This window comes from Perca fluviatilis, chromosome 16 (genome assembly GCF_010015445.1).
Source record: "Perca fluviatilis chromosome 16, GENO_Pfluv_1.0, whole genome shotgun sequence".
Taxonomy (NCBI): Eukaryota; Metazoa; Chordata; class Actinopteri; order Perciformes; family Percidae; genus Perca; species Perca fluviatilis.
The window spans coordinates 7904662-7918531 of record NC_053127.1 but is presented as its reverse complement, the minus strand read 5'-3'; the positions used below and the strand labels follow the sequence as shown (position 1 = coordinate 7918531).

Sequence of the window (13870 nt, the reverse complement as noted above, 5' to 3'; positions counted from 1 at the left end):
TGTCCAGTTGTTCGACCTCATCGCCGCCTGTCTCGGTGATTTCCTCGTCTCTCGGGATCTGAATGGACAAACTCTTCCTCTGGGCTTCACCTTCTCCTTCCCCTGCGAACAAAGAGAAATAGACGAGGTGTCTCTCGCGCACACACACACACACACACACACACACTACACATTTTAATCTTGGTTAGGGTCAACCAAACCTTCCAGAAAAAAGTACGATTTAGGATAAGAATAGGAAAATGTTTTCGCATGATGAAATAATATCAGCTTATTCTTTAAAAAAATGTAGTCTTGTGTATTAAATGTTCTCTCTACACAGAGCATCCTGATCCGCTGGACCAAAGGCTTCAAATGCTCCGGAGTGGAGGGCAGAGATGTGGTGCAGTTACTGAAAGAGGCCATTCGCAGGAGAGGGGTCAGTCTAAAATACTGAGGCTCATATGGTGATTTAAAAAAAAAAGACATGAAGCAATATGATGGACACAAGAGTGAAATGTGAAGTCATATTAAGAGCTGCAATGATGAGTCAGTAAATCAGATAATGAATTGGCAGCTATTTTGATAATCAATTAATCGTCATTTTTCACACTAAACGTCGTCTGGTTCCAGCTTCTCAAATGTTTTCTATCATTGTAAACCAGTGGTGGAATGTTAGAAAATACATTTACTCAAGTACTGTACTTCCACTACACTTCAGAGAGAAATATTCTACTTTTTACTTCTGTTAAAGTAGCTCAGTCTGATACTGTTAGCTACTGAGGTGGTTTAACCCAGAGTAGTCTTGCTTTGCCAGCCCATCCACACGCTGTGGAGCGGATGAGGGTCTGGCTAGTCCACACAGCATTCTGGGATGGGAGAAAAACGTGCTCTGGTTTATTGGCATTTCTTTAAACCAATCAGAATCGTCATGGGCGGTGCTAAACTCCTCACGGAGCTGCTGTAAAATAGTTGTGTGAGAGAAAACTCAGATTGGACAGATAGTCTAGCTAGCTGTCTGGATTTACCCTGCAGAGATCTGAGGAGCAGTTAACCATAGTCCTCACAAATCCACCAGAGTTTAAAATTACAACACAGAGGAAGAGGAAGGTAACAGACATCGGCGAAAAGACACACAGCCGGCGGAATTTCCTGCGGCACCGGAGCAATCCCGGAAGTGGAACGTCGTGGATATAGACTACATGCAGCCAAACCTATGTTTGTTTCCCAGAATGCAATTATAAGTCATTGCTTTGTGCTGTAAAGTGGTCATTTATCTTTTTGGATGTTTTTTCCGTGATATTTCTGGATGTATTGAAGCTGATTGTTGTTGTTTGTTGTCTTGTTTCTGATTAAAAGCATTGTGACACTCAACAATGTGTGTGTAGGCAGGTTATTTGGTATACAGATTATAAAAAGAAAGCACATAAACATACCTCTCTCTCTCTCTCTCTCTCTCTGCAGGACTATGATATACACTCAGTTGCCATGGTGAACGACACAGTGGGCACGATGATGAGCTGCGGCTACGACCAACGCTGCGAGATCGGCATGATCATCGGTAAACATTTATTTGAACAAGTACAACAAAGTGAACAAAGTACACCTTCAGGATGTCTTTAGATACTCCGTTACAAGTACAAGTCCTGCATTTAAAATCTTACTTACTTAAAGTACAAAAGTATTTGCATCAAAATATACTTAAATTAAAAGTAACTGTTATGCAGAATGGCCCATTTCAGATGCATACAGTATATATTACTGGATTTGAATCAGGGATCCATCCATGTGTATCATAATTTATTCGTTATATTTTGTAATAATAATCTGAAAGTTATGTATGTAGTGGGGTAGAAGTATAAAGTAGCATAAACTTGAAATGCTCAAGTATCTCAGAAATGTACTGAAGAGCAGTAGGCTACTTGAGTTTATGCGCTTAATTACATTCCCCCATATAACATATGTATCTTTACATATGAACATTCTACCCAGACCTCAAATGTTCAATTAAAACTAAACTGAAACCCATTAATGGGCTCCGAACTCATCGTTATAGACAGCACTGACAAACTGGAGAAGTGTTTTTGTAAAAGGCAGTGTTGGGCAAGTTACTTTTAAAAAGTAATTAGTTATAGATACTAGTTACTTCTTCCAAAAAATAACTAAATTAGTTACTCAGTTACAAATTCTGAAAGTAACTACTTACTTCAGAAAGTAACTATTGCGTTACTTTCTAGTACATTTTTAAATGCTAGAATGTGACCCCACTTTCACCTACCCCTCTTTAACGGAACTTAAAATACACGTGCATGTTCAATTATTTATGATAAATCTGAATATTATAATGAAATGGACACTTAATACAATACATTATTAACAGAAACAATGTATACACATTTAAACTATTTTAATGTTGCTGTGGGACAAAGTGAGACTAACCTCCAATCAAATGCCATGTATGTAGCTGTTATGTTTATATAGTGGATTGATACAAATAACACAACACCTCAACAGGCCACAATTGGGCAAAATTAAATTATGCTTGTTAAGAACTATACCAAAAATAAATAACAAATATATACACTCTTTGTAGTAAAAATAAGGTAAGTGGCCTGATCTTTATACTTGTGCGGTATGTGTGCGTCGAGCCGGTGTGTGTTTTGTTTACTCAGTCTTTGCCTCTCGGCTCAGACTCAGAGATCTAGTCTGATGAAAAAAACAGCTTCAAATATAGTAACGTGCGGCATTTTTTGGCAGTAACAGCGTTAAAAATTTAAGTTAATAGGAATAATATCTGCATTATCAATTATTCTCAACAGTATGTCATGTGGCACGCTTCTTATGTTTAGATAAGGAGGGTAGATCTAATATCTTTGTTTATCAAATACTTGAGTTTTTTAAGTGGCCTTCAACAAACTCCATTTCCCATAAGCCCCGCACCTTCAGGGGTCAAATAGCACAGATAAACGTCATGGATGTAGATGAAACTGAAGCTGTATCTCTGTATTGTCATGACATAACCACAGCGCTGGGAAAACGTGATATTCGCTTTACGTTTAGGGGCTTCCACAGTTTGGCTGTCTGTGGATTTAAAACTAAAGAGACAAACACTCGGTTTGCCGGGAGTGGTGGGCGGATCGATCCAAATATCGATAATATCCATACCAACGTTATGGAAATCTGATCGATACTTTAGTTTTAGTTTCTCTCCAGTACGTTCCATCAGAGAGGCGACCTGGCTGTCTGTGTCTGTGCTGCTCCTGTCACAGCACCGAGCAGGCCCACTTGGCTCCTCCTCCCTCCTCTTGTGATTTGATGTTGCACCGTCACGTGACTCAGCGGCGCCAGGCAAACAAGCAGCCAGGCCCGTCGGTGTTTGGTGGCAGCCAGCAGCACACACACACAAGCAGGACAGAGACGGAGAAGAAGAACGGCAGAGAGGAAGAGGAGCTCTGTGGGGCTAGATTTTCAGGCCGAAAACTCAACAACGGCAAGCTGTATAATTTGTGAAAAGGCTGTACGATACAGTGATAACACAACAAATTTATAAAATTTGACAATTCTGTCCTGGGTTTTAACTTAGCCTAACAATAATCCAAAGAAAAAATCCCAAAACTTCTTAAAGGTCATGAAAATTCAGATTTAGCAATTTGATGATGCAAGGTATTGTTGTCGTATCGATATCGGCGATATTGGCCCTATATTTACTTGGTATCGGATCGATACAAAATTTTGCAGTATCGCACACCACTATTTGCCAGGCTACATGTGAAGTAGATGAGCCTACCTGTCCCTTGGCTCCGCTGCCACTTCGCAACGTCTTCTGACCAGCCCAGTCCTTGGTCCCGCACAGTCAGCCAGGCCAGTTCATTTGTAGACATTTAAGACGCGGACATTAACATTAACACAACTGGATGGGGAAAAATAAATCCCCTCGACTGTCCTCTCAGTCTCCCCGCCACACCCACCTCAGCCTGACAACCAATAGGAAGATAGGAACGACACAAAGTAATCTTTATTGTTGAAACAACAAAGGTTTCAACTGAAAATAACAACGGCTGCAGTGGAGCTGATTTATCTGCAGATATGGAAGAAAAAAAAAACTTGAGTGACAGAATGAAAGAAATGCTGAATGAGAGATTTCATTGAGTTACAGAAGCGAGACAGGAAGTGACATCAGGACAGAGAAGAAAGCGACAAAGCGACTTACAATTGCTACATATGTCAGAGGTCACACACCTCTGGAGCAACTAGGGGTTAAGTGTCTTGCTCAGGGACACATTGGTTGATGTATCGCAGTGGGCATTGAACCCAGATCTCCCACACCAAAGGTATGTGTTGTAACCACTGCGCCATCACTACACTGCAAAGCAGCCAAAAAAAGGAAGACAGACTTTCACTCAAAGAGAATCTAAAAGCGTCTGACAATAAACAGGATAAAACATGTGTCGGTATCGGTGAAAGTAGAGATATTTCACTGGATAAGTGAGAGCTTGTACCTGATAAAAAGTCAGAGGAGTCAGTACGATTCATCCTGAGGGGAACATGAAAACTCTACAGAATTACAACCCACCGCTAGCGTGGCTATGAAAAGCAGATAGATGGTTTTGAGTTTTGCTTCTCACTAGTGCTGTCAAACAATTAAAATATTGAATCGCATTAATGTCATAGTTAACTCGCAATTAATCGCACATTTTTTTCTATTCTAAATGTCCCTTCATTTCTTTTTGTCCCATTATTTATTTTATTTTTTTCTCATTTTAGTGCTCTTATCAACATGGAAAAGTGGATCAGCTTGCTTTGTGCAAATGTTTTTTTTTATTGAAAACAACATTGGCATATAGCCTACTGTAGTGTTCAATTTCACACTAACATTCTCACCTGGACCCATTTAACTATGGCTGGCTGCAGTAAGTTTGTTCTTAGTTGTAGTATCCATGTTCTTCTGTCTGAAGTAAGACTGGACATGCTGCGATGATAGCTCAGTTCACAACAACAAAACACACAGATCACTTTGGTCTTGTCAATGGAACCATTTGGTAACTTTTTAAAAGTAAACTTTCCATTCAGAATCTTATTGGCATCCTTTTCGGCGTCTCGCGCTCGCCATCCACTCAAAACGTAACGTTAGCCTCTTTGGCCGGCTCGCCAGCCCAAACAAGTGTGTGCGGCGTGCCTGTTTAGTTTCCGGTCTAGCTAGATCCGGTGTGGTGTTGTAGTTTTTCTAACGTTACTAGTTGTTACAACAGCATGTGAAAAAAACTACAAAGTTTGCTAGGCCAAAAAGAACGTTAATCTCGCAATAATAAAATTGACGCCGTTAAAATGGGTTTGCGTTAACGCCGTTAATAATGCGTTTAACTGAAAGCACTACTTCTCACCCCTTTTCAAACGGATACATTCCTAAAAAATGAACGAGACTAAGAATAACCAACTTCCAGTGTTATTATTATTATTATTGTTATAATTTCACACTACTACAATCTCCCCTTCTCGCTTCTCTTCTCCTTTAGGGACGGGAACCAACGCCTGCTACATGGAGGAGATAAAGAACATGAAGCGCGTGGCGGGCGAGGACGGGCAGATGTGCATCAACACGGAGTGGGGGGGCTTCGGAGACGACGGCTCCCTGAAAGACATCCAGACGGAGTTTGACGTGGAGGTGGACAAGACGTCTGACAACCGCGGTGTCCATATGTACGTAGGACGGATCATTGGGAAAATGTCTTCAGTGTAAAATTACAACAACTTTAATAATTACATACAGTAGATGACAAATATTGTCTGCTTCCAGCTTCTCACATTTGAGGATTGGCTGCTTTTCTCCACATTTTGGACTTTTGGAAAACATCTTGTAGACTAAATAATCAATTAACAACAAAAAATATTTTCGGAGCAACAAGTCAGTTCAGAGCTGACTTGTTGGTTTCAGACGTGTCATGTGTACACAATAGGGCTGTAGTCAAGTCCACCTTTGTCGAGTCCAAGACCAGGACTAGTCGAGTCCAAGTCGAGACCGAGTCCAAATGAGAGACCGTCAAGAAGGAGAAAGAAAGTATTAAATTAGGCCATATTATTTACTTTAAGTATAACCATTTTCCTCAAATCACATATAGCTGAAGTGCAACTTCACATTTTAGATGTTTTTTTCTTTTTATTCTGGTGTAACAAGAACCTTCTGGACTGCCGATAAAAAATGTAACAAATAACAAAGCAACACAGGTGTCACTAAAAAACTGACATGTTCTCATTCTTGAAGTTATTACATGTCCTGAAGAATCCATAGTACAAAGTGCTTGTTGACATTGTGTCTGTGGCCAAAATGAAAATGATTGAAGCCTGATGATTTAAGGTATATACCAGGCGTATACCAGGAGAACAATGTTAATGCCCGTTCTAGATGGAGTTTTTAATTAAACTAATACCTATTTTCTGAACAAGCTCGCGTCATTAATGGTTTTGTTTTGAAGGAGGAAGTTACTTTAGAGAAAAAGCATATAGTGCTAGACTCGGTCGAACAACTAGAATATTTGGCGAGTCCGAGACAAGTCTGAGTCCAAATAGGCTACCAACGTGTCCAAGAACACAGAAAAGCGTCTCGAGTACTACAGCCCTGGTACACCAACACCAGAATACCCATAGTGGTTATTCTTGACACACTGACTTTAAAAATGGTGTCACTAATGCTTGTCAATTTCAATTTTTACAGATTTCTCGGAAAAGATACCCAAGGTTCTTCTTTTTTTAACAGACGGCCTTTGCACACCCACAATAAATAAATAAAATGTATTTATTTTCTCCTGTAGCTTTGAGAAGATGATCAGCGGCATGTATTTGGGACCTTAACCCAAGGTTCTTCTTTTTTTAACCCTTGTGTTGTCTTCGGGTCAAATTTGACCCGTTATCAAAATTTCTATATCAGAAATCAGAGTTTCCTGTTAACTACCTAATTTTAATTACCCAAAAATAACACCGCTGATTCCATACAATGCGCTTTGCAAGTACAACAAATGATCGGATCTCTACTTACATTGAATTGTGGGTTTTTTATTCAGTTTCTTAGCATTTGAAAAAAAAATTGAAATGTTTCGAAACAGTATTCCCGACTGAACGGTAACATATTCCCTTCCTTCCTTTAATATTTCTCTAAATAATTCATAATTTCTGGGTTTTTTAACAAAAAAATTAGGTATAGTTGAATATGACTTCCAAAAATAAGTAGAAAACTAGTTATAAGTTGGTGTTAGTGGTGTTTATACATGGTGGTGAAAAGATTAAGCTAATTGTCAAAAAAAGTGAAGAAAAAAAACATTTAAAAAAAGCGCCAAAAGAGACAAACGTGAGAAAAAGTGTGGATTCCCACGACGACAAGTGCATGGTTGAATGGAAGACAATGCAAGGGTTACGGATGACGAATAAACAACACAGAAACACAGTTCTTACTTTTATTTTAATTAAATGTATTTATTTTATTTTCTCCTGTAGCTTTGAGAAGATGATCAGCGGCATGTATTTGGGAGAAATCGTTCGGCTGCTGCTGGTGAGGCTGGCGGAGGACAAGCTGCTGTTTAAGGGACGGACATCGGAGGCGCTGCGGACCCCGTTTACATTTGAGACCAAGTTCATCTCTGAGATTGAGGAGTGAGTGTCCGATGACGCTTTAGAAATCAATCGTTCACCTTGTCTTTTGTTTCCAAACGGTGGTCTTGAGTTGTAAACTTTCTGATCTGGCACTGACAAATGATCGTTAAAGGGAAACTCATTTGTTTTCAACTTTTGTCAACTCTGTAATAAATAGGGCGTGTGTGTGTGTGTGTGTGTGTGTGTGTGTGTGTGTGTGTGTGTGTGTGTGTGTGTGTGTGTGTGTGTGTGTGTGTGTAATTTGCTGCAGTTTGGACAGCATTGGATAGTATATATTATACACAGTAAGTCAGTAGTAGGCTTTACAGTGGGGTTGCATATTAAGAGCTTTGGGGTCCTTCTGTAAGTAATTTTGGGGTACAAGGGCAATGGAGAAAGCTTGAAGCAGCATTACCACAGGCCAAGGAATCGGCCCTTTCCAAACAGGCACATTTTGAACGGGCAGTGTACTAGTTTATATTGATTCTAATAACATTTTAATAACAGATTCTTGAGATCCCTTTATTGCCCTCCCCCAGAGGAAATCAATGGAACGGTGGGCGCAAAGCGAATTTGCCTCCTATCATGTGTAGGCAGCTTTAAAAACGACAGCTGGCTGCCAATACCAACATGTTTTAACACAATGTAGCGCCTCTCTAGCATGGCTGGCTATAGTGAGAGGTGGCTAGCCTGAGTTCTTTAAAGCATCTGTCCAATTAATCAAAGAACAGACACTGTACTAGTGTATATTGATTGTAATAACATTTTAAGGCACAGATTTTTGAGATCCCTTTATCTGCATTGGAAGTCCGAACCAGGCCTTTATTTCAGATGATTATATCTACAGCAGACCGCAAACCTGAACACCAACACCTGTATGTCTGTACTTCCTGTCTGTGTCTCTGGTTCAGGCAGGACAGCGGTCTGGTAAACACCCTGAGGATTCTGACCGACTTGGGATTGGAATGGGAATCGGTCGACTGCGCCATCGTACGTCTGGTCTGCGAAACCATCTCCTCGCGCTCCGCCAATCTCTGTGCCGCTGCCCTGGCAACCATCGCCAACCGTATCCGTACCAACCGCGGGCTGGACCATCTGGAGACCACCGTGGGGGTGGACGGGACAGTCTACAGAGAACACCCCAAGTAAGCACTGAGGAAAATACAGAGGCAGTGAGAACGACATTTTGTCAAGATTTTTCTTTAAAGTCTGCGTGTAAAAGTGCACCTTTAAAAAGTTAAGAGTTGAAAGTTAAATCACAAATGATGTGTTTGGTTGCACTTTATGGGTAACACTTTACTTAAACCCCTAGAGGTCGCCCCAAACCCCCTATTTATCATTCATTATAATTATGATAATAATAATAATAATCTTTATTGATACAGCACTTTTCAAAAGAAAGTTATAAAGTGCTTTAAGCCAACCTACACGATTAGCGATTTGCTCTGCGCGCACCGCTAGGTAGGGCGCAGAGCAGAGCGCTGCGCGGGTATTCATCATCAAGGGTAATCTAATGCCCATTGCTAGGTAACGACATGCTGTTATCTCATTGGTTGCGCTTTTCGAAAGATCAGCGGCAATTATGTCAAAGTTGAAATAATTTGAACTTTGAGCGCAGCGCAAAAGCAGCAAATCCGAGCGGTGCGCGACGGCAGGGGTAGTGCAGGTTTTTTTTTTTTTTTTTTTTAATTCTTTCTCAATTTGGTGAAGATTATAAACCATATGTATCTGTACACATCAACACACTTCCTGTCTTTCTTAGAAGAACTGCACGACCACATACCATGAATCATTGCTTAAACTTCTCCTTCCTTCAGTTTTATTTCCTTCCGTGAGTTTAAGGACACATTTCTGCAGAAGATGTTGCATTCAAAGCATGTTTTCATGATAATGACAGTGTGCGATATACAGTATGCTACTTTCTCTTTCTGCGCTGAATATTTTCTCTTTTCTAGGGGTGTGAATCTTCACTGTTCTCACGATTCGATTATCCTGTAAACGATTTGTATCAATTAGATAGCCTGACCGCCTCAACATTATTATATATTGCTACACATGGTTTTCATCAACAGATTCAAGTGGTCAGATGAATATGAACTCCTCTTTTTATTGCATCTGCTCTTAAAAACGACATTTCCTGAATGTAGCGGAGTCTGAACACAGCAGACGACAGACAAAAATGACGAAAAAAAGCAGCAAACTGGAAAATCAACAAGTACCATCAGTGGGCAATAATCGATTATAGTCTGTCACTACATCGATGCAGAGTCGTTCAGGTCCGCATCGCGATGCATCGATGCAATGGTTCATTTCATCGTCTTTCCCGTTCACTCTCTCACCTGCCTTCCTTCTTCTCCTCCCTCCTCCCGTAGGTTCAGCGAGAAGCTCCAGGCGACATGATATAACCCTGCATGAAATAATTTTTCATTTAGCATCTTTTTAGGACATTAGGGCCTACCTGTCAATTAAACAATATACTGTAGATAAAAAAGGCTTTCAGCCAAATGTGTCTGCATACAACCTTCACTCTCCACTCAGTCAGAGAACAATGTTCAAACCATGAAGCTTTGTTTACATTTCACTTTCCTTCAGTTTTATTTCCTTTCATGAGTTTGTGATGATATTGCATTTAAAACATGTTCTCATGATATTGACCTGCGCAATATACTTTTCTTTCTCTTTCTGCGCTCAATATTTTTCTCTCGTTTTCCCGTTGACTCCCTCTTCTCTTCTCCTCCCTCCTCCCGTAGGTTCAGCATGAGGCTGCAGGAGACGGTGTGCCTCCTCGCCCCCCTGTGTGACATCACCTTCCACGTCACGGAGGAAGCCAGCGGGAAGGGCGCTGCCATGGTGGCGGCCGTGGCTCAGCGGCTGGCCGCTGAGCCGGCTGGCCAGTGAATTCCTGACTCCACTCCAACATAACTAATCACATAACTAATAGCATAATAAGTTAAGTCATAGAATAAAAGTTACGTTTAAAACATGAATAAATAAGAAGCTAGAGCTAAAAGATATACCACCCAGACTACCTCTACTCATAAATAAAACAAAAACGTTGTACTGTTACAAACTCAACTTGAATGGCGTTTGAACATTAAAGGTTCCCTGTGGAGTTTTAGACCTCTACGGTGCTGTTTTTCAAAAAGTCAACATTTGGGCAACGTTCATTGGTTGAAAGTGTCATTGGTCATTTTCACATAGCCTTCATACCTAAACTATACTGAACAAATCTAAACTATACTTGGATTTTTACATTTACAATTATTTTTGTATAAATGTAATGAAGTACTTTGATTTCTTTGGTATTTAATTTACTGGATTACAAATATTTTAATAAATTGCTATTTTCTGGGAGATGTATTATATTCTGTGATTGAAATTTATTAATTCCATATCGCCTCCCCCAAACCTGCCACACATTAGAAGAAGTGACATGAGCCTCATTTATATATATTTCAACCATTTAAAAGGTCCAATGTGTGGGAATTTCTCCAATCTAGCGTTGAGATCATATATCGCAATCAACTCTCTCGCACCACCCAGTTCAAAGTAGGTATTACAGCTACGGTAGCCTTCACGCTTCAAAAAGCCAGTTTCTTGCTCTTTTCAATCTCCTTTTTCTTTTTCTGGGCGAGGAAGAAGAAGACTCCTGTTCCTGAAATTTGGATTTTGAATACGTGTGGTCCTCTATGTTTCCTTCTTCAAACTTGCCGGGGCCGGGAAGCTACGATACCCATTAGCAGCATTAGCAGCAGCTGTGAGTTGATCATGTGACGGCGAAAAACATGAAAGGTGGCGCAGTATGGTCCGTGTAGCGCTTATCAGTTCAATTTTCTAAGCACAAACGGACATTTGGAAAAACAGAAAAATGGGTTCAAATATCAAATTTTCCTGTTTTTCCAATTTTCTGTTTTCTGTTTCTGGTCTCTGCAAGATTAGGAATGTTTGAGATTTCTCTTGGCACAGCTACCGTTGAACGGAGGTTCAGTTGAAAACCCCAAAACAGCTAAAACTATATCGCTGCTTTAGAAATGTATTAACCCAAAAACAGCTGAAACTATATCACTGCTTTAGAAATGTATTAACCCAAAAAAAGCTAAAACTATATCACTGCTTTAGAAATGTATTAAAACAGCTAAAACTATATCACTGCTTTAGAAATGTATTAACCCAAAAACAGCTAAAACTATATCACTGCTTTAGAAATGTATTAACCCAAAAACAGCTAAAACTATATTTTTGCTTAAAAATGTAATGCTAAAAGTTATGTTAGTGATATTGCTATAAACATGCTTTAGAGAAATGTTAGTGTGAATTGTTTTATGACTGTCTGCTAGAGTATGAGGCTATTGCTGCAAAGAGGAGAGTTCATGTATGTGAAACATATGCACTCGTAGATCATCCTGTCTTGTACCTGCATTTGTCTGGAGAGGGGAGTTGGGCAGTCACAGTCACACAGTCTAAATGTATCATCGCTTGCGCAATGCATAGGGCCATGTTCACATGGAGCTGGTCCTGAACTGAGCTGTTAGATTGAGTAATGCACAGATACATGGTCACATGTTAAATTTCCTTTACGTGTCTTCCCACTTGTATCTGCATTAAGATCGCATTAGCATTTTGTGCTTAGGAGCATTTTGAGGAATTTTTTACATTGAGCCTTTTCTGTCAGGGACTTGGTGCATTTTTCATTTTCTTTCTATTTAGCTTATTTGCTCTTTTTTTTTTTAAACTTTTTGCTTCAAATAAAATAAAAATACCTGAGTTCGTGTTGAACAAGGGAACCAAAAAACCTCGTAAATCTTTTGTGCCTTTTTGGAAGACTTTTTCCTTTTTCTCTCTTTCCTCCACCCCGGCCGTACGGGCGGGGGACACCCCTACGGGGGCATCTTGGACTCCTCTTTAACCTCCCGTGGTGAGTTGCAACCCGGCAGGGATCAACCTTGACAAGCAGACCTCCTGTAAACTCTCAGAGGGGTGCATTTCCAGCGGAGTGGAACCTTCTGTGACCAACAGAGAAGCAGCCTTCAACTGGGAGTAATTAATTAAGATTATTTGGTTATAAAGATCCCCTCAGGGCAGTATTTTTACATACACAGGGGGTTAAAAGCCCGTGAGTTGGGGACATCTAGGGTGTTAATCAAAGCCTCTTGCCTCGCCTCCGGGTTTCCTGACCCGGAGGCGAGGGCCCTTTAATACGGGCGTGCGTGTCCTTCTAATAAACCAAAAATCAGGGAAGTATCTGAAATAACTCCTTTTAATATAGGCCTAACTATCCGCTCTGCTGACAGTAACTGGTGTTGCTGTACGGCAGAAGAGGGCATACGAAGCCTCAATAACTGTCCCATCGCTCATCACTACCAGAAGACTTACAATTTTCAGACAGGTTGCTCAGGTATTTTCAAAGGGGTAAGCTTCGCTTCAGAACTCGAACCTCCTACGGCGCCATTTTGATGCTACAAAGCGATCATCTCCTGTTAGCATTCCACTGACTGCCATTCATTTTGACGTCACTTTGACTGCGAATAACTTTACATCTGAAGCGTTTAAAGACTCTATTTGTCCATTGTTTATTTCTAAAGAAACACGACAATGTATAAAAGGCTCCATTACCTTGTAGCTCACGTTATGGCTCCGTAGCAGACGCTTTTATAAAAACAGGCTAACGATTGGGTCACATAGTAGAGGAATTACCATACAGTACAGGAGAAGCTCGCAGGCAGTTTCGAATTACATTAGCTGTTTAGGTTTAATTACTAATGTTAACTAGCATGTTAGTGATCAATAACTAGCCTGTACCTATGTTATCTCCTTACATATACCTACGCTCTCTCAGTTGGAGGCTGCTCAGTAATGCTCAGCGCTCACCAGAAAAGTGCTTCTAACATCGTTCACTGGTCTCCGTCAAGGATGTATTTTAGGTCTCCGTCCAAAGCAACATGTTGGTCCAGTTTATATACTGTCTATGGATATTTTATTGTGTAACTTCTCAGTTGAAGCTTAGGAGGAAGTTGTAGTACACGAGCTTTTATTTTGAAGGGGGAAAACGGAAGTGGAGAAAGCGTTGAACTTTGTGACGTTTTTGACTGTGTGGGGTTGAAAAATAAAGTGAGACGTGCAGTGCCGTCTTGGTTCCGGCATTGGAAGCCCGTTTCTTCATTTTAGAGTCAAACGGTGAGTCTGGACAATATAAGAAACGCTCGGTTACACTTCTAATATCCTTCACTGGTCTCCGTCTCTCCGTCCAGAGCAACGGCATCTGTTGGTCCAGTTT

At 40.5% G+C, this 13870-nt stretch overlaps 1 protein-coding gene across 1 annotated transcript in view; it reads left to right on the top strand.

The window, feature by feature from the left end:
* The window catches only part of LOC120543650 (hexokinase-2-like), a 41525-nt gene extending 30413 nt beyond the window's left edge, over nucleotides 1-11112 (top strand). Inside the window, exons 7-13 of the mRNA XM_039776792.1 lie at nucleotides 8-127; nucleotides 320-415; nucleotides 1441-1537; nucleotides 5490-5673; nucleotides 7462-7617; nucleotides 8508-8741; nucleotides 10347-11112. Of these exons, the coding sequence (XP_039632726.1) occupies nucleotides 8-127; nucleotides 320-415; nucleotides 1441-1537; nucleotides 5490-5673; nucleotides 7462-7617; nucleotides 8508-8741; nucleotides 10347-10494 (1035 nt within the window). The 3' untranslated portion in view covers nucleotides 10495-11112. The remainder of the gene's footprint in view (nucleotides 1-7; nucleotides 128-319; nucleotides 416-1440; nucleotides 1538-5489; nucleotides 5674-7461; nucleotides 7618-8507; nucleotides 8742-10346) is intronic.
* The last annotated feature ends 2758 nt before the right edge of the window (nucleotides 11113-13870 follow it).